The sequence below is a fragment of the Sparus aurata genome, chromosome 20 (genome assembly GCF_900880675.1).
Source record: "Sparus aurata chromosome 20, fSpaAur1.1, whole genome shotgun sequence".
Lineage (NCBI taxonomy): Eukaryota > Metazoa > Chordata > Actinopteri > Spariformes > Sparidae > Sparus > Sparus aurata.
The window spans coordinates 16594906-16616428 of NC_044206.1; the positions used below are offsets into that span (position 1 = coordinate 16594906).

The 21523-nt window shown below is 43.0% G+C and overlaps 1 protein-coding gene and 1 long non-coding RNA gene across 2 annotated transcripts; one reads left to right on the forward strand and one right to left on the reverse strand.

Annotated features, from left to right (window-relative positions):
- Positions 1-1938: 1938 nt before the first annotated feature.
- Positions 1939-12844, reverse strand: med1 (mediator complex subunit 1). The gene is made up of 16 exons (XM_030399991.1): positions 12547-12844; positions 11005-11111; positions 10438-10516; positions 10040-10094; positions 9413-9545; positions 9219-9247; positions 9016-9087; positions 8719-8793; positions 8169-8332; positions 7957-8068; positions 7644-7768; positions 7422-7549; positions 7052-7253; positions 6833-6928; positions 6622-6727; positions 1939-6543 (listed from the first exon to the last, which is right to left on the reverse strand). Exons 1-16 carry the CDS (start codon positions 12665-12667, stop codon positions 2646-2648), a joined length of 5502 nt encoding a protein of 1833 aa, XP_030255851.1. The 5' UTR covers positions 12668-12844; the 3' UTR covers positions 1939-2645.
- A 168-nt stretch (positions 12845-13012) lies between these two features.
- Positions 13013-20661, forward strand: LOC115571016 (uncharacterized). The gene is made up of 3 exons (XR_003981860.1): positions 13013-13104; positions 20104-20211; positions 20303-20661. It is a non-coding gene; the product is annotated as an uncharacterized LOC115571016 (long non-coding RNA).
- Positions 20662-21523: the final 862 nt, after the last annotated feature.

The window sequence follows — 21523 nt, forward strand, 5'->3', positions numbered from 1 at the left end:
AAAAAAAAAACAGCAACAAAACGAGAGAAAAAAGATATCAAAGAAATACAAGCAAGTTTCAAATAAGGGACATAAAAGGCAACAGAGCAAAGGCAATATGAGCAAGCAGTAAACCAGTTAAGAACTATTCATGTGTGCACTGTTGATTAGATTTTAGCCACTGTTTGATTCCTTTGTTAAAAGCTTTACTATTGGTCTCTAGTTTTAACTCAGTGGGCAGAGAGTTCCAGAGTTTGGCCCCCTTTACAGAGAGAGCAGACTGGCCTAAAGAAGTCTTGCGTAGTGGGATGAGACAATCACCACAAGTGGATGCTCGTGTGGTCGCTCTGTGAGAGCTCTGACGCCTGATGGCCACTTCAGAAAACAGTGTTGACACACATGATTATTTAAACATTTAAAAACAAATCTTAAAATACTGAGGTTAATAAAATTTTCAAAAGTGAGAAGGTTGTGTTTCCTTAAGATGCGGCAGTGATGCCATTTCATTGGTTTTTGGTCCATGATTTTTATTGCTTGCTTATATATGGAGACTATGGGTTTCATAGTGGTTGTGGAAGCCTGTGACCACGATGTGATGCAGTATGATAAATGAGAAAGAATCATAGCATGCATGTATAGTTTTGCAGCTTGGTGTGACAGGTTCCTTCTGATAAAACGAAAACAGTTAAGATTTGGTTTGACCTTGTTACAGATGTACTTAACCTGACTGTCAAATTTAAAATGATACCTAAGTACTTCACCTCATTCACTACTTTAGTGATTTCCTCCTTAATCCTGACCTGAAATACTTCATGATCAGGCCTGCTACGCGTGGAGAAGCAAATGGACACTGTTTTTTTTACATTAAGAGTTAGGTGGGATAACTCAAGCCATGCCGAGATGTTTAATAATGCCTGCGTCAGGTGCTCACCAGCCAGGCTGGGTGTTTTAGTGGCCACATGAAGTCATATTACCAATTATTACATATCTGTGTCTCATAAGGTTACATGTCACTTAATACATCCACCATACCCTCATTGGTTTATCTTGAGTTGTGACCAGTCTGATTCATTGATCATGTTTTAATGAAACTAAATGGTGGCCCACAGGCCAAAAGCAAACACCTATTGTGTTAAAATGCAAAATGGTACTTGCGAGGCAAGTGACAGAAAAATAAAATTCAGATGATCCATTTTCTAAATTATTTGATTCTTTTGTGTTTATGACTTAACAGCTACCTGAAAAAAAGTTTGATCTCAGTTCCTCAATTTGTTTTTACCTGACTCTCAGGGCTTCTGTAGGCCCAAGTTCCCTGAATTGACAAACTATCTGAACATATCTAAATAAAAACATAAAAAAGGATTTCATACCAAACAATTTATCTTCTTTTCTCAGGTTGTCAGGTTTGTGCTGAGACCAGACCTCCTTTACAGCTGAGCTACATTTGTAACAGTATCTTATTTGCTCCTTTTCATTGATACGACATGCAGTCTGACATTCCTGGTGACCATCCTAACTGATCTGTTATGTGCAACTGTGGCTGTTGGCTTTTTCAGTCCCTCTGGTTGCGTCATGATTTCACAAATCTTCTTCTGTAATATCTGTGAATAAAGCTGTGAAATTTCATTTAACCTCTATGCATTGCCCCTGGGAGTGTGTAACTCATTACACACACACACACACACACACACACACACACACACACACAGGACAGGCAGCCTGATTCACTGCTGCCATCTAGTGTTTATTTGCTGCTGAGCTATCAACTCATCATGACATCTTCAACTATTCATTCAACATTTAAAGTTAAATGTTAAATGATTATAAATAAGCACCACTTACAGATATTTACATTTACCTTTAATTAATGTGGACAATCGATCTTACTATGAGGGATGCTACTGGTGCTTTTTATCTTGCTTGACAGAAACTCAAAAGGCAGAAATGTGACAAGTGAAGTTCTCCGAGAAGTGAAATCTTTATTTCAAGCTTCCAAACCTTTACAGTTAAAAATGTACCAGCATATCACATCCTCACATCCTCTCAGCATCACCATCACTTTCAGTCTTTTTTTTTTTATTACCTACACTAATTTACACATCAACAGTTTAAAATGTATCAAAATCTAAAAATCCCCAGTTGTATCTGGAAAAAAAGGCAACTCAACACTGTACCCTTCTTGCTTTACAATACTTTGTTTTTTTTAAACAGATACTTATTTTGACAACATACAGTATAGTGCCAGTCTTGTCTGTTTTAACAACAATGACATATGAACAGCAGATTTAATAAATTCGAAAAGAAAAATGAAATGACAAAGAAAAAAAAAAGTCCATTTCTCTGAAAATATACTGTATAAAGACCTTTCCTTAATAAAGTTTGAGGAAGTCTGTCGTCTGGGGTGGATTTGGATGAAAGTGAAGCAACCACATTTGTCTAAAACTGGCATTTCCATTTCCAGATGTCATATGCTGATACTTAGACAGTAAAATATGACAGTAAAATACAGCTTTAACAGCACAAGGTGCGACAATGTTCTTGTATCCAGTTCCAATTTGTGGCTTGAGTTAAATAAATAGAGGTTTATTTGTATGTAAAAAGGCATATGTTAAAAAACGTGTGAGAAAATGAGAATGGAGTCAAATGAAGAGGCTCTCTTATTAAAATCAAAGGTTGCCAGTCAGGGCTGAGTCCATAAGGTCATCATCCTCATTCCTCATATATATTGGACTGGGCCGGGGTGGACGCTCTGAACCCATCATGGACAAGGATGAATCCGAAGCTGAGATAGGTGACCGCGACCAACTGTCTGCTTTTATTGGATGGGAGGATGGCCCCATAGACATAGATGATTTCTTTTTCTCTTTGTCCCTGTCTCGATCGCGGTCTCGGTCCCTCTCCCGCTCCCTCTCTTTCTGCTTCTTCTTCTCCTTCTTGTGCTTCTTGTGTTTCTCCCCAGAGCTGAGGGGAATTGAGCTCATGTAGTCCTGGGGGGGAAGAGGACGAATGGTCTGGTCGTCGTCTGAGCTGGGGCTGTTCTGGTGGGACTTCTCGGCCACTGAGCTGCTGCCCGACTCGCTCTCACTGTCATGGTTGAGTGGTGTGTATCCTGGTGAGCGGCTGTGGCTCGGGGAGGAGCGGTCATGCTTGGGAGTAGAGCCACTAAAGAGGGGGGAAGCCTTGAGGCTAGAAATCTGGGGACGCATAGACTCACCAGATCCGTCCACAGCTTTCTGAAGGGTAACTTTTGCTTTGATGCTTGGTGAGCCGCCATCAGGTTTGCTAATAATAATTTTGGCCAGACCAGTCGTACTCACCCCTCCTGTTTTTGGGTCCATCAGCTTTTTATCCCCACTGTTCCCCCCTGAAACAGACACTTTAGCTTTAGCCTCTTTATCCGACTTCTCACGTTTATAATCCCCGCTTTGGGAGGACGAGGCATGCTTGGAAGGACCTATGTTTGAAGACCCACTGCTGGGAACATTTCCAGGACCACCACCACCAGGAGCAGATCCTGAACCAGTTCCCCCTACGGGAGGTCCAACCTCACATCCGTCCTCACCCACTCCTCCTCCACCTACACTCTTAAGTTTGTCTATGACTGCTGTAAGTGAGGGTTTCTTGTTCCGACTGGGAGACTTCCCTTTGGCATTGGGATTATTTGCATTGTTCTGACCAGCCCCTCCGCCACCCCCACTTCCTCCCCCTCCACCACTGCCTCCACCTCCGCTTCCTCCCCCTGCTCCTCCTCCACTTCCACCTCCACCACTCCCATACTGAGACTGAGAGCCCCCTGAGAAGTTCATTGAACCAGAGGAGGAGGAAGAGCTTGAAGATGAGGAGGAAGATGAAGAACCAGAGGAGGAGCCCCCACCCATTGGCTTCTGGGAGCCCATGCCTCCACCAGAGGAAGACTTGGATCCTCCAGAGCTGCCACCTCCTGAACCCATTGGCGATTTTGCCTTGGATGAAGGAGGGGTTCCTGGAACCTGGGACTGCTGCATTTTCATAGGGGAGGACAATTTGTCACCAGAGCTACTGGAGCGGGAATGAGAAGGGGAGATATTAGGCTTAATGTTGGGATTCATAAGAGACCCTGAAGGCTTGCCCCCCTGAGTCTTTACTTTACTACCACTTCCTATTCCACTCCCACTACCTCCAGGTCCTGACAGCCCATGTTTGGTGATTGGGGAGGATCCTGGTTTGCCAACACCCATTCCTTGGGAGGAGCCTTTAGACTGGGATGGCCCACCTCCACCGCCTATTCCGGCACTCCCTGGCTTGGAGCTGTTGCCTTGTGTCGTGGAGCCCTCCTTAGACTTGATCTTCCCAGAGGAAGAGGAGTGGGAATGATGGCTTTTGCTGCTGCTGGTTCCCCCTGCTCCACCTGTGCTGCTTGTGGCTGAGCTGCTTGAGGTGTAGCCACTATGGGAAGATGTTTTTCCGCCAGTTATAGTCCCTTTTGCAATTTGAATAGTAATTTTGGGAATTGGGGGTGTAGCACCACCGGGTGGTGTTTGGGATCGTCCTGAACTACCAGGAGACTTGGAACCTCCTCCACTTATGCTTCCTCCAGAGCCTGAGCCACCACTAGGAGGTGTATATGGTCGTCCCCCTGAGCTATGAGAGGGGGACTTCCCATCTGGGTCTAGCTTTTTGCGTTTGGGAGGCTTTTCTTTAGACTTTCCCTCACTGGATGGGGTCCTGCTACGTTTCACTTGTTTACCCTCTGTTGAACTGCTCCCCATCCCTGTCCCAGAACTGCTTCCTCCGCTACCCCCATTTTCATCCTTTGGCCGCATAAGTCCCTGTTGCTGTTTAACTTTGGGTTCTGTATTTTTAAAGTCACTGCAGGCTCCTCCGAGCCCCATTATAAGGGGGCTCTGGGACCCTCCCCCATGTGTGTCTCCCAGATCAGGAGCTTGCCCCAGAAGTGGTTTACCACCACCACTGTTACCTCCAAAAACTATCCCCATATCAAAAGGGTCCTTCAGTGTGGGCTCTGGGGTGCTCTGTCCATGTGGAGTGGGATTCTGAGGTGTTCCAGATGGGGTATTCTGCTGGCTACTTCCCCCAAAACCCTTCACCAGGTCAAGGTCTCCATCAGCACTTGGAGAGCTGTCATCAAAGTAGTTCTGGGAGAAGCCACCGCCTGAGGTCAGAAGGTCAGGGTTGAAGTCAGCAGCATCAGGGAAGAAGTTTGTGGAAGAAGAGTCGCTGGTGGGAGTGGCCGCTGTTGCAGCTGCCTCAGCAATCAGATCAGCAGCATCAGTAAAAGGATTCTCATTGCTGTTGGTATTGAAAATGTCTGCCGAGTCAAACACTGCGCTGCCCTGACCTGAGCTGGAGGAGTCACGGATTGGGGTACCCAGTGGGCCTCCATCATCCCCACCACTGCCCATGGGATGCTGCCCATGGCTTCCTTTGCCTGTCTGCTCGGGCAAATCGGACAAGATTTCTGTGATATCAGGTCCGATACTATCGGAGCTAGAGAGACGGACCATACGAGGTGGTACAGCACCTGGCGGTTGCTGTTGCTGAGGCTGGACATGAGACTGTGGATAAGGCATGCTGGGGCCAGAGGGTGGTGTTCCACATTGGCTAGGTGCTGGAGTGATGCTATGAGGTGTGTCTAGGCCATCACCAGTCAGGTTAACATCAAAGATAGAATTTTGAGATGCATCCACATCCATTGAGAGGAGCTCACGATGGAAGTCATCCTCATGTGTGACTTGGTGGTGCTGGTGGTGCTGCGGCATCGAAGATCCCTGTTGCGATTTCATACCTAAACCACCACCTCCACCACCTGCTGTAGTACCGGGCAACATGGCACCCTTTTCAGGCACCCGCGGGCGCTTCTTCTTCCCCTTGGGGTTACCTCCAGGGCAGGTTCCACCCATGCTGTCTGTCCGTGGAGAGCCTGATGAAGAGTTCTGCCTCTCTAATGGACTAGAACCATACAGTGTGGCAAAATCTTGTGTGGGGTTGTCCTTCAACAAGTTCATCAACATAGGGTGATTTTTGGTGTTGCTGGCAGGGGAGGATGTTGGGGGTGGAGTTTGGTGGGGTTGTGGTGCATTCTGGGAGCTGGGACTTGAACCCACACTTCCAGTTATCTGTAAAAGACTTGTCAGTATGGGATTCTGGGTGACTTTGTTATAGTCATCTGCGTGGCCTTGACCAGCCTGCTGTTGTTGCTGATGTTGCTGCTGAAGCTGTTGCTGTCCAGCCTGCCCTCCTTGAGTTGGACACCCTCCTTCTTGGGATTGCCTCTCTGTTCGGGACATCCCAAACAGAGAAGTAATTGGACCTGCAAAATTAGGTCCCCCAGACGGTCCTCCTCCAGTAGGTGTGTTGCCCCCTGTGAGCCCAGGCATTCCCATAGGGTTAGTTCCATCGCCTGCTGCCATGCCTGTCATGTAGGAGGGACTACCAGAGGGTGGCAGGTTATTCTTCACCATGATCTCCACTGTCTGTGCTATTAGTGAGAGGGCTGGAGTGTCTGCCTGGATGGTCTCTGCTTTCCTCCGAATCGCCCGCATGGTTACAGGGATGGACATGCATCTATGAGGAGGAGGAAACAATCAGCATAAAAAAGATACTGTTGGCATTTATGCATTCAAAAGGAATTGGTAATCTTACCTCTGGACCACTTTGGTTATGAATTCATCAGTGCAGATCAGAGCATCCGACAGTCCTTTATATAGCTTGCAGGACACCTGTCTGGAGTCAATAACTTCCATGACAACTACAGGAAGGATTTCAGAAAGGACATGGAACTCAGATAAGCAAAAGATTTAAGTATTATCAACGCACGCTGGATTACTGAGATTTTGTAAAAGCGAGCACTCACCACAGACTAATGACTCATTCACTGGATGCTGGAAAGAGACGCTGAAACTCGAGTCGGTAAGAGGACATACTTCAAACTGTAGCAGACCTGCACTGTCTGAGGGCACAAAAGCAAAGATGCCAAACTTGTCATATGTAATTTAATACATCAGACACAAAAAAAGTGAATATAGTTGATTGACAAATACAGCAAGCCAGATGCCAGATGCCAGTTACTTGCCTTCTTTGATAGAGGTTCGTCTCACACAGCTTCCTATCAAGTTGTTATAGGCTGCCTGGTGCCGGATGATATCCAACAAAAGTGGCACTTGTGCTGGGTGGCGGAAGGGGATCTTTGAAACCAGTGCTCCTTGAAGAGAATGACCATCTTGCACTGGGGCATCACCATTTAGAAAATAACAGTGTGCCTGATCTGGCAATACCTGTGAAAGCATAAAGGCATTGGATTTCTTTTACAAACAATCAATGGTATGGCAAAACAATCAATAGGTTAGTGGACTTTTTTTTTTTCTTTAGTTAGTCAATGATTTCCCTTTCATTAACATCAAAGCACAATCAGAAGTCATTGATGACAAGAAATTACTGCTCACAGAATAAAAGTGCATGTTGTGGGATGGCGGTGGCGTGGAGACGCCCTCCTCCAGGACCTGCAGCTGGCTCTGGACAATTAACTGGTAGAGAGGTGAGAGGCTGGGTGAGCTCTCAAACACCGGGATCGCTGTGAAAATAAATTAAGAGAGGTTGAAGCCCAAATTATCAAACAAATGAGCACGGTCCTTTCAGTAGATATTTAAGACTTGAAATGTTCTCACAAGTAGCATTGCCCAGCCTCTGAATAAAGGACAGTGAGAAAGGCATGGGGCAGTTCATCTTGAGGAAAAAACAAGCTGGCAGGTCCACACAGTTGGAGTTGGTCACAGTGGAAAAGGAAGGCGTCCTGGAATAGAACAAAAATAAATTAATCAGCCATCTCTCTCCTTTCGCTGCAGTGGAATACTAAAATAAACCACAGATGACTGCATAATTATGCCAAAAAGTGCTTGTGTCTTTTTTTTTGCATGCTTATATATTTTACTGAGATTTTGTGTCAAGTTCCCTGATAAAAAAAGGAAAGCACTTTCTTACCCCTTGTTGTCCACTGGGTGGGATCCAGTGATCAGTGGAGCGATTGGGAGCTTGTAGACGGCAGAGGTTCCCTCAATTGTCACAGAAACACTGACACCCAGAGAACGTGGAACTGTAAAGTGTCCACAATGTTAGTCACAGTCCTTCCGCAAATCCTATGGCCAGTGGTAAATGTACATTTGTTAATTCAACCACTTCTTTTGTCCACTTACCATTGTTGTCTGTTAAGTTGAGCTGTGAACCGGTTCCCTCCTCAAATATGTCGTAAGGAGACACATAACACTGAAGAGTAACAAGATGGCCACCACTCCTGGCAGTCAACAAGCCCACACTGCCATGAAGAATAGTCTCCACTGTATTAGCATTGGTTGCTAACCTAGAAAACACACAATCAATCAAAAATCATTGCATTACGGATGCAGACACTTCTGGGTTTTTACTCTTAATTATCAATTCATTCAACAAGTCAAACTAAATACACCAGGTACAATGATATGTTGCAGAATTAAACTGAATGATCACAATGCAGCTTAAATAATAAAATGTCAAACCTGCTTATGTTACATCTTTTTCATACACTGGATTAAACTACTAACCAGGAGATGAAAGGCCTCTGTCACTAGCTCTACACTAATTGAATATTGAGATCATTATTTCTAAAATCCACTCAACTTTAAGCTTCATCAGCATTAGCATAATATAATAACCCTGATTCTACTAAGTATAAACTACAAAGTACAAACAGAGATTCTGTCAATTTACCTAAACATGTGCATCATCTTGGTGAGATCAAGCTCCAACGACTGTAGGGCAATATACATCTTGGTTTTCAGCTTACTGGAACACAGAAATTAAGAAAAATAAGACAATATGACAACAATAACAATCATAGGGGTCATGTGGCATTTCTGTCTTCAATGTCTTTGCCCATTTGAAGCAGTCAATTGTACTTAAAAGTATGAATGAAAACTTCTTATTGGTAAATGTATTTTAGTTTGGATCCACAACACAAAAGTAATTGAGGAAAAGTATTGTTTTGTCATTCACAGGTCAACTTACTTGTCCCCAGGGAGCTTGTACAATTCTACCAGTCCCTTCAGATGTTTGGAAAATTCTTCAAAGTTCTTCTCCCTGATGTGAAGTAGGAGGATACACGATTTAGACCATTATGCATTATTCAACAAAACACCCAAAAGAAACCTACACTATACTATGGCTTATCATATGAGAGCCTAGCGTGAAGTGTGTGTTTTTCTTCTCACCTTAGATGCTGAATCAGCTCAGGACAACTCTGTGACAAACAAATAAAGAAAAGCTAAATTAAAAAAAAAAACACTTCTGAGGAAGTTTTCACCTAGATACATGAATGGAATTAATTACAGATAAGAAGGGTAGTAAGCATCTTTTGGAGAACCATTTGAATTAAGGGGCCATATGGAAGTGACAGTAAACTAACCGTGGGATTTTCTCCCTGATGAGCCACCTTGACATCCACTAGCTGGCCGTTGGTGTCCAGCTGCACCTCAACATAAAACATGTCTGATGTAATGTAACACTCTGTGCCTGATGGGCTGAGGTGAGAGCCCAGCCTGTTCAAAACATGGGGGGAAAAAAGAGGAAAAAGAACACAAAAAAGATTAATTTGTTTTAATCTTGTCATTTTAAACATGTATACCAACAAAATTGTTATTTGGTTCATTTTACCAGCTATTTACAATTTATTAACTGTAACTGTATATTTAGAAAATAATTAATTTATTAATCTTGATGCCAGAAAACAACAGACGAATAAGGATAATATTGTAATATAATAATAATAAGCATATTCCTAACCTTGAAAACCTGACAGTTAAAATTCAGAATTTTCCAACATTTATAGACTTTGTATGAACCATTAGTGTGTGTCTTTCTCTCATTTCTAGGTGAGTTATAAAAAAATAATCCCAAAATCATCACCCTGAACACGTTACATCCTCCATCAGTCTCTATTTCCTGTATTTTGAATTGAACTTTGGAGCCAGTCATCGTTTGGAGAGACCAGGTAAGAGGGTGAGACAACATGATCGAAAGAGGAAGAACTCACATGTTTTGCCGAGCGATGGATTCTAGACGATCTGTCATGGAAGGCAAAGATGAGACTGAAAAAGAAGGGAGAGGAGAACGGGAAATTTTAAGACCAAGCTATAAAATTGTTGCACAATTGTTTACTTTAATATCTAAAATCACTTTAATATCTAAGTGGAACGTCAATTGACGATTGGTTGTAAGAAAATTCTTCTATATAATTAGTATCCCCTACAGCAGACTTGTCAGTACCACTGGCACTTTTTGTCTTCAAGACAAATTTTGAATGTTCAGGAGTTCATTTCAGTGTAATTACAGTTGAGTTTCCCCTGTCTTGTGACGAAAAGTAACACATTCTGATGGAAAAATGTGCCCTGCTCTCCCCTGTGTTTCTGTCCTTTGAATTGACAGTCTCACCTTTCAGCGCTCTCTGCAGGGTCTCCAAGCAGGTGAGCAGAAGCTGGTGACCCGCTGCATTCATCACACCGCGTTTCTCCTGGGACACAGTGGTGAAGATAAATTGAGAAATTAGATAATAGTTGGAAGATAAAAGTGCTTTATCTACAAGATCTGATGTTAAGGTTGGCTTTTAATTGGCTTAGTCAACACGTTGGGTAAGACATTTAAATGTCACTACTATAGTTTCACCGGCCCAGCAGGTAAGTTCTCCAAGTAGTAGTTAGTGCAATTAAGTGATTAATTGCCTTAAATTTATAAAGAATAGGTCGGTAGGGAGACTCTCCTGTGGGTTCTCGAGATAATGCAAACTCTTTTAACAGCTTGTTCTTGCAAACCTATGTGTTTTATCTTGCCCTGCTTGCTGTCTGTTAAATTTTGCCTCATCAGTTGAGGTCTGACCGCAGCATCTGTTACAGACCTTCAGGCAATCTACAATATTGAAACCTGTGACAGGTTTAAAGAGGTGCTTCTTTTTATAATTCAAACAGATGGGTTTTCTCTCAGAAAAGGATGACTCTTCCTCACCATGGCCTGACGCACAACTTTGCAGGTCTCCTGCCATGGCCGTGAAGCATTGTGTTTGGCATGGAGCCTCTCCAGCAGGGCTGCCATACGATTCTGCTTCTCTGCCTCTGAAAAAAGGTGGAAACAACAAAAACACAAGTTATACAAATCCAATGTTCTAATTCTCAGTCCTTCAGCAACAATATGTAACTTCATGAAGAAAGATATTTGATTGTTGAGTCTCGTCCCCAGTTTGTTAAATACTGACGCTTTGGGTTGCCGACAGACACAAGTCCCCATCGAAAAAACGAGACTTAACAATCAACTATCTTTCTCCATAAACTTACAAATTGTTGCTTGAATATGGGTTATGATCTGTGTGCAGGGCTAAATGCAGATTCCAGCAATTTGCCTTTTAAAACATATAAAAGAATGTCAACCTGAACACCCTGACTTGAAAACGTTTAATCATTACTTTTGACGTTTACAGGTTTAAAATATCTTCCCAACACCTCTATAGATGATCTAATCACGCCATACCAACAACACTGTAACTGAGTGCCTGCCCATTCATCATCCATATGAGCTATTTTGACCAACATTGAGATAAAATAAAGAACTGACCAACAGTCTGATGACATGGGTTCATATTTTATGTATGTTCTATATGAAGAAGTTTCTTTTGTTTTTTGTTGATGTATTCACCTTTAGAAAAAATACACATAACCTAGTTAGTAAGATCATCAGACATGTTTTTTTTTTGTTTTTTTTACAAAGTACTGTATATTTAGGGTCGATAAGATAAACAATAAATCATGACAGTTTACTCAATATTTGTCTTGAGTGAAATGTACCACATCAGACGCACCAGGTCTGCACAGATATTCCAGTTCATGTTAATATCCTACCAGCATCCCTGAAAACTAAGATTACTAGGGACATCAATGACAATTGCCTGCAAACGATAAAGCAAGTAACACGTCTTCCCGAAAAAACTGGCATATCAGGACACACCACACTATCTCAAAAATACAGAAGGTTTCAACAAAACGGAGGCTAGTGTATTGTTATCATAATCTGTCATTGTGAGCGAACACAGTGCTACAACTTCTTAGTTTACTCCGGGCATCTCAGCCGACGTCGACTGTTTTTTTGTTCAACACTGCTGTCAGAATAGAGAACAATTATAAGGTGACAGTAAATTACTTTTAAGAGACCTCTGAATGGTCATGAACAAAGTTGATGTTAGCGAGCTGCTAACGTTAACTATCAGCTTGGAGCTAGCTGCTAACGTAACTCTCCCAAACACAACACCCAGCCCGGTGCCAACAACTCGCGTTTCACAAGTGTGTGTGACATAATTTCAACCAAACAAGTATAAGCATAAACACCGAGCATGTCATTAACATACTTTAAAGTAAGTACTTTACGCTAACGTACAAAACGCTTGTCGGTCTGCAAAGTTAGCTGTTAGCCGCCGTTAGCCTCAGTCGTGAACCACATAATTTTAACAACAAAAAATCAGTACGCGAAACAAACTTAAAGCTCGGGTCGTGTTCTTACCTGTTGCCTCTTCGGGTTTAATCCGATCTCCATGAGTTTGACTCCCTGCTTGTTGGACCGAGAGAGAGAGCTCTCTCGCAGGGCTACCGCTCTGCATAGCAACACCAGGCCCCGCCGCCATTGTCGCCCGGTGGTTGCCGTTTCAGTTTCCCCGCTTCGGTTTCCGCGCTTCGCCATCCGGGCTTCCGTACTGTACCACACCCGTAACCAAGGTGAGCGAGGCACCCTGTTCCCGTTCATCATTTGCCTCCACTTCACACTTTAGTTGAGCTCAGGTATAATTAACTTCATCTCTAGCTCCACACGAGTATTTTTGTAGTGTTATTCAGCTGTCCATTTATTTTAGTCGGACACAATTTTTCATATAAAAAAGCAGGGTGAAGACTGTTTTTTCAAATTTGTTAGCATCTTTATTTCTGATTATTTTGCTAGCATCATTTAAGGAGGAGCATGCCCCGTGCCTTCATCCCTTCTCATGTGAAACTCGATTCCCTTTGACTTGACAGCTTCAAATAAAAGACAATGTCTGATGAGAACTCCAGATGGCGTCCGATCGCCGTAAGTAAATGATTCATGATTTGCCAAGAGAAACTAATAGCCAAAAATCCAAATGAAGATTGAAATATTCATGTTAATCGACTCCAGAGACAGAATAATGCGGTTTTAACATGGTGATTCCTTTTTCCTGCGATTTGTAGGCCTACCTACCTTTTTTTTTTTTTTAGGCGCCTCTCATTTATAAAGCAGTCACATGAAGCAATAGATAATTAAGCAGTAGATAAAGACATTTTTAAACAGCAAAAGGCAGCCATGCGCTGAGCAGGCAACCACACACACACACACACAGGCGTGCACACACACCTGAGCCTATTGTACAGCTGAGCCTGTGGCAATGAGTGCTCTCTGGGGAGGATTTTCCCACCAACCATTGTGACCTGCCTGAGAGAGGGAGCAGGAGTGTGTGCATGAATACATGTGCATTTGTGCATATGCAAAGATATATTTGTGAACATGAAAAAAACACACACACATACACACGCACGCACACACTAACACACAGGAGATAGCTATAGACAGCAGTGGAGATGGAGAGGGAGCAGATTGGCATCGTCTGAGACAGTAGACAGACCCGCAGATAGACATGAGAAAAGAGGGGAGGTGCCGCTATGTAATTGATGTGCCCACCAGGAGCTTTAGCTGGCTGCCTGGCATGGAAGAGGAGGTGGGCACCGCTGCCAAGACAGCAGTAGGAGAAAGGAAAGGGAGGCACAGGCCTTGGGGAGCACAGTAGCGGGCTGAAACCATGCCCATCAATCAGAGGCTAGTTCACCTTGCCATGCCAAGCGGGACCCCCCTCTGTGCCGAGGGAAGGGGTGGCACGGGGAGCGGGGCTGGCACGGCTGCTAAACCTTCCCTAATCCTCCTGGTGGGTGTATCAGTGCCACGTCCGAATGGCAGCGGAGTGGACGGAGCCAGACACGGGGGGGGGGGAGAAAAGAAAGTTCAGCCCCCTATTCTGAAAGAGGTGTCACTGCATGTTGTTAACATCCTGATGTATAAATGTTAACATTAGTTCAACTAAAGACTAAAAAAACTCTCAAAAAGGTGGGTTAGAGGTTATCACATTGACCAGAAAGGCTATCTTGCCCAATCTTTTGACATTCCTAGTGCTCTCTCGTCTGTGGCTTTGGAAATGTTTCACCAAAATTTAGACCGATATGTCTACTAAATGTTGTGCCATACATGCCGTATGAAATCTGTGAACCTTATCTTATGTAAAGATGAAGTGGATGGCCAACACCAAAACAAACAGAGCTCAGTTTGCAAAAGAAAGACAGAAATAAAGAAAGAAAGAAAGAAAGAAACTGTGAATTCATATTTGTGTTTATTAGTACCGAAGCCCTAAGAGTCAAGATTCAATTCTACAACAAAAAGGGGAAAAAAAACAATGTTATTGCAGGAAAACCGAGGAAATAACGTGATTTCCTTCGCTTCCGTTTTCCCGTTATAACAAGTTAAATGTATTTCCTCGAGATCGTGAGGTATTTATGTCAATAAACAAATGTTGTTTTCCCAAAGAAAACAGGCTGTGTTTCTCAGAAGGTGTTCAGAGAAAACAATCGTATTTTAATGTCTTTATCACAAAATAACAAATGTCGAGATAATGTGACCAATTAATCTGTTTACCTTGTGAGCTCTAGATATGCAACATAGCAGTTTAGGCTCAGTATATTAGGGCTGAGCGACATTGCCTTAAAATTATATATTTTTTTGGCTATAACGAGATATACAGTACGAATCACTTCATAAATGCTGGGACCAGGGATGGGATGACTATTGATGCTTTCACAAGAAATCAACACCAGTGACATTTCTGATCATTAATCATCAGTAATGTGGATATCATGACTTAATGGATAATGACGAGTACTAGAACAAGCAGAACAGTCGGTGGTTAGTTCAGAAAATGACATCACTTTACTGTGATGCAGCCTTTAAATCCGGGAAAAGACAAATCCAAGATGATAAATAGTCCCATATCACAGTAATGATATATATTATGAATATATTGTCTAGCCCTCAAAGAAAAAAGAAAAGAGAGTCGTTTACAAAATGTTCATATGCGCACTGAGATAAAAACACTATATGGACGATATTGTTGATAATGTATAAGCACCTACATACTGGGCATAGATGCATACATACTCGAATATACGTCAAACCGATTGTTCTCTTCATATTGTCGGAATCTTGTCTTGTTGGAGGAGATGCCTGTGTAACGTCTCTGCAAACACACGTACCACATTTCCTCTGCGTGTTTCCAGTTTTAACACAGGGGATGGAGACGTGTGAACAGCTTGGCAACCTTATTGAGAGCTTTGAAGTTGACTACCCTCCTTTTTTCACCGTCTCTCTAGGTGAACTCACATTTTACCTGCTGTGAATAAAAAGACAGCCTATTTGATGCATACATGCCTGCGTGGCTACCAGACAAAATCCACCGACACAACGCAAATAACGGGTTTGCTATATGGTTTTGTCTCGTTGCGGTTCCATTAAGCCGAGCCTTGTAAGGAACGTGCCAAACAAAAGGAATAGCACGAGCCGTTTGCTTTGCACCTTTCGTACAAGTTTGAGATCAGTGAGCCCCGGAGGCTGGAAACGGTCCAGAAAACAGTGAAGCATTATCAGGACACAGTTTCTGCTTCTTTGGCACCGAGTGCCTTGAAGTGCAAGGGCAGCTGGGAAGACTAGCTGGGAGGGTGGTAAGAGGGAGGCGAGAGCGGGTGACAGAGGGAGAGGGAGAGAGAAAGGAGGGGTCGGCCCTATAGGACCATTTGTGATGAGGCTCATTTGCACAACGGCACTTAATTGGCTACAACAATTAATTAATGTGTTGGAAAGTTGGCACAAAAAGTTCATTTAAGAGGGTTTTAATAAGCAATTAGGGAGAAGTAACCAGTGAGGTAGAAGAAGGCACAGACAAAAAAAAAAAAAAAAAAAAAAGATGCTGAAAACTCTGAAAGTATAAACTCCAGCTAGGACTCTTTGGGAATAATGTGCCATATCTGGAAACCAGGATGTGGTTTGCTATTATGGGTAGTTACCGCGCTTCCCATTGCGAGCGCTGATGACATTAAGATACATTATTTTTACCCCATACTTTTACGAACCCAACTGTTCACGGCACCCACTTTCCCAAAAACAGCGTTGCCTCCTCTCCCCTCCGTTCTCCCTCCCACTGTCTGCCTCCCCTCTCTCCTTCTCACTCTGTGTATGAAATATCGCATGACTAATGAGTGGAGCAGGTTGAAATCCTGGGGAAGATGTCCTTGGAAGACGAATGCATTTTCAGCAGAATAATTAACTTAATTAACAAATTCACATGCATATTCATCAGCCTATTAATGTCTCCTCTGCGCGGCTTGATGAGCAGTGGGGTAATAACCATCTCATTTGCATAGCCTGTTCACACGACTCCCCGTTTAAAGACAAAATAAGGGAAAGGAAGAGCACAGGAGAGAAATTGGAAAAAAGGAGACAACAAATAGAAAACAAGGGAGAGGCGCAGCGGGGCGACGCGCCGAGGTGAGGAAGTGACGTGGGCTAGGTTGGAAATAGGCTAACAGTTTATCTGACGGATGGGTGACACGAGGAGGGACGGCGAACATGAGCCCCAACAGATTGACTCCATCGCTCTCCTTTCTCCTTCTCATCCCTCCAGTCAACCTTGCAAACCCGTCTTCCCCCCCCTCCTGCTGTTCCATCATCACCATTTTCTTGCATCCATGCCATCCCTAAAAGCTGAAATTAGTGCATTATTTTTTTTTTGGGGGGGGGGGGGCTCTTTAATGACCTTTTTGGAGTTATTTCCAAGTAATACCAACCCCCTCAAATGTTTATCTTGCTAAATTGTTCCTATACCATTCACATGATCATATCAGCGTGCCCTCTCTTTCAGTCTGTCTCTTTCTCCCCTTCCTACACTCTCTCAGGGGGAATCTTCTTGGCATTGCTCCACTCCTTTCTTCTCCACTGCCAGGCTGCTGCTGCCGCCGCCGTCTCTACTCTGTTACCACTGTCTGCACACAACCTGGTGCTCCTAGCAACGCCACCTCTCTCACATACACTCCACATGGCGGTCCGAATGCCACGCGCATCTGCGTGTCTGCGTGCGCGCCCGCCAAGCACACACACCTCATGTTTGCCGTGGGTTTTGTTGCCACTCTTATAATTGTGTTGCCTCCAACATAAATCCTGGGTCCACAGCGTATAAGCTGAGTGTTTATTCTGCCGACTTTGAAAGAAAACAAAAGGAAAAAAATGTCAAAATCAACAAACCTGCATGCTGTCGATGCTCCGGTCTGTTCCAGTTTGGAAGAGTTGAGTCTCAGTGCAATACTTTTGTTTCATGCGCGTGTCAGCCAGAACATTATTTTCTAGGTTAGGCGAGACGCTTTTATTGCTTTTATTACTGTGAAATCACACAAGTTTTACCTTATTCATCACAAAATGCATTCTACATGTTCTAAGCGTTGCTTTATGAGTTAAACAGGTGCATTTCAAAAGAGTTTTGTACCGTTCCTTTATGTTTTACCTCTAAAAATGGTATTCATTTGTCATATTTTTCCTGTTTTTCAGTTTTGCTGTCACTCAGTCTCATAGGTTAAATGAGATGATTATGATACACTCCATTCCCTTTATTGCTGCATAATCACAACAGTTTTATCCCTTTCATCACAAAAACGCATTTCAGTGTTCAGAATATTGCTTTATGCATTGAACAGGTGCATTTCAAGTGCATTTTCTACCATTCCTTTATGTTTTAGCTCTCAAAATGGGATTAGTTTGATGTAGTTTTCCTGTTTTTTAATCTCACTGTCACTCCAAAGGCAGTTACTTTGCGTATTTGGGTATCCTCGCTCAAATTATAGGATGCGTGAGACACGGTGAGTCCTTTAGTTCGATACTTCATGCACCCAATAATCAGGCAGGTACGACAAAACATTGGTTGCAATGGTGCAGAGTCAGCAGAATATTCACATAAAAGAAATATATACAAAATATTGTTAATATGTATTAATAAATAACTGATTAAGGAATCTGTTCTCAGAGGAAAATAAGGTCAGCAGAACACTGTAGTGTCAGTCGATGAAGATATTTCTCTTTTGGTTAAAATTTCCTCCCCAAAATAATGTAGTGCTCCTTTAAATTAAGAAAAACATTTTTCTAATTTGCGCATTTAGATTAAAATGTGTTACTGTGCACCAGTGCAACCAGTGATCCAAAGGGAGACAGGAGCCCCTGTATTTTTAACCAGGGCCATGTGTGATGTCATGCCATTTTCCCTCTATTTCTTAGTGTTCACATCCCTCCTTGCTTTCAAGCACCAGAGACACAGTCTGCAGTTTTTTTTTTAATTTCCAAACCAGTCTAAAACAGCTCATTTCACATATTAACACAATGAAGAAATCAATCTGTGATATCTAGTGTAGTACCAGAAACATACAGCACAACATGACATATTCCACAAAGGAGCCCTGCTACAGACTTGGACACGAAGAGCAGTTTCTCTGGCAAATTTGTGAGCTTCCAGTTTTTTTTCTTGTTGGCCAAGACATGATCCGATCCTTAGCATTCATTCGAGGATGCAAAAATGTGCGGGAACATAAATTGAGAAGGTGGTCTGACGTATCAGCAGACCATATCGACCTGTTGGACTACAGAGTCCCTCCTCCGTATTAACAGGACGAGACCTCCCTGTCCGTGACGGAGCAGTGCCCTGTTCTGCTGGATGAAGGATAGAACTGTCCCTTTTTGCTCATTTTGTTCTATTTATTGTTAACTTTCTGTTTCCTTATTTGTTGTCCTAGTTCTGGTCAGTTGTCCACTGACCAGCGTGTTTTCTAGCCCTGAATTTGCTTGACACAGTAGAGTTGCGAGTAGTCGTGTCCTCTCTGAGTGTGTGTGCAATGAACAATGTTCTTGGGATCAAGTGGCGAGAAACAAAGGTTTAATACCTGACACTTTACACTTGCTGTTGGAGTGGCTATAGCTGTGGTTGGGGTCGAGGTGGTATAGGAAGTACCGTACTTGCGGCAGAGTTTACTCACTGTGGTGTGAAGTACTGTTGGTTTTTCAGTGGTCTTTTTTCGCAAGAATTTGAGACTTTCGAGGTCCAGAATGGGTTTGTTTCTAAAGTATTTTCTGTGTGCCCACCCACACTATGATTTATGTCTGGCTGTGGGTGATTGGTGCAAGACACATTCAGAGGACACTAGCTAATCGTTCGACACTGATAACCAGACGATGACTGTGAATTTCTTGCCAAAGTTTTACTTAATTCTACTCACACACTTAGAAACACAAACTATCCCCCCTGCATGAGATGGTTAAGGCCTCATTCAAGACCACACTACATTTTTGTCTTTTAAGCGATTAAAGTAAGTCTTGCTCTGACTTGGCGAAAAGACATGACAGACTACACGTTAGTCACCATCTTTCACAACACCAATGACGTGTTGGGAAAGGAGTTGCTATAGGGACCGACTTCCATCTGAAGCGGTGTGCATGGTGCCGGCTGTCTTGAATTTGGAGAAGCCTAAAAAGTAAAATAAGACAGTGAGGTTTTTCTCAAAGCACCAACAGTGTATGTCTTCTTTGCTTCATCGTGTATGGTGGTTAAGCGAAGAAGAGCGTTCTGGGCTCCGATTGTTCAACGTAGAGTTTGTCCAAGTCCTTTTTAGGCAAGTTTTATAACTCTGCAGCCATCTTGGCAACGTCCCTGGGCAGTTATTTCAGGCCCCTATCTCAATGAAAGGGGAGAGAGCCAGAACTCCACTTTGAAGACCCAAAGACTGCATATATAGAATCACCAGTCAAATCTGATAAAAACAGCTTAAAAAGTTTGATGACTTTGCCCCAAAATCTAGTTTAAAAGGCTGTTTTCCCCAAAATGTGATACTTCTTCTGTGCGTGCGTACAGTTTCATGACACCAAATCTTTGAATCACCTCAGCTCAACCGGTGATCCTTTATTCTCCTCTTCTGTCTGCAGCTGTATCAGATCTGTTGATACGTTTGTGAATCACATCAGTGCAACAATACGATTGGCTGAAATGCTTCCTGGTTTGGCTGTGATGAAGCAGACGATTGGCTTTGTGGGGTAAGGGACATGCAACTACCCTCTCTGGCGTTACTGACTTTTCTATTCCGAATGCATTAATTTGTTTGCCTCTTCTCTTTTAACGCCTCAGATTTGTCCTGGGGAAAAAAAAAACCCTTGGAGCATGTCGCGATGGTTGTCGTCCACAATGATTGACTCCACGAAACAAAACGATTGAGGTTGAGCGACTACAACAAAATGTGTCGATAAGTTGTGTAAGAAGTTTTTTCATTCAAGTTTATAAAACTTGGACTGTTCTCGCAATGACTGCAATAGAAGGGCCATACAAGACTTGAAGCTAGAAGGGTAATTACACAATAATTTGGAAGCGTAGGGCCAGTGTGTTCGACACATTAGGCTTTTATGTTAACCATTTTCTAATGAATAACAAATTTAGCAACTTCTGATTGACCCATAATATCAGTTTTAAATTAACAACTTTTGGTCAGTCCTGCCATTCTTGGAAGAAGATAATAGTTGGGTGAATAGATAGAGGTAAAGATAATCGTGAACTCGTCTATCTCTAAAAACGATGCCCAATGTCTGTTTTTTTTCCTGATATTTTACATCTGTCAGGTCGGTCTGTTATCAGGTTGTCTGTCTTTATTCAGTTGTCTGAACCTGATGATGTTGATGAGATGTTGTTATCTGTCATGCCAACACTCTGCTATTGCCTTGACACTTTTTGTTATCAAGACTAAAATATGTTGGGATAATTGCCGTAAGGAAATATTACCCTTTATTTCGTGTATGTTCCCCCCATAATTTCCTTCACCATGACAACACATTCTTCTCTGATGCATAAGGCCATCTGTGTTCAGTTTTGACTTCGGTCCAGGTTATGTCATCAGACGATTTGTCTTCCCTGTGCTCACAGAATACTGGACTCGTGTGTAAAATCGTTTTGATTTCTGTAAAGTTCTTGTTGTGTCATGTGTCCCTGACACTTCTTAGGTCGGGTTGGACTCGGGCCGACGCAGGCTGCCGTGAAGCCGTCGTGAGAGGAAGAGCTAGGGAAAGGCGATTGAGATACAGAGCATTAGCCGGTGTCAGGAGGAAATTAAAGGCCAGATCGCTTTCTTAATCAGAGCACAAGCACTGCGTTAAGAAGGAATTAGGTCGACAGCTGCTGTGTCGCTGCTTACCTTGCTCTCGCTCTCTCCCGTCGTCATATACACACACATGTTCCTCACACACTCTCATAGTCATTCTCCTTTTTGTTTCACTCCATCACCGCTCACTTTTGTCTCGTGCCACACCGTCTTTGTGCTCACGTGTCGTCAAGTTAGTCACTTGTCACTTTTTACGTCCT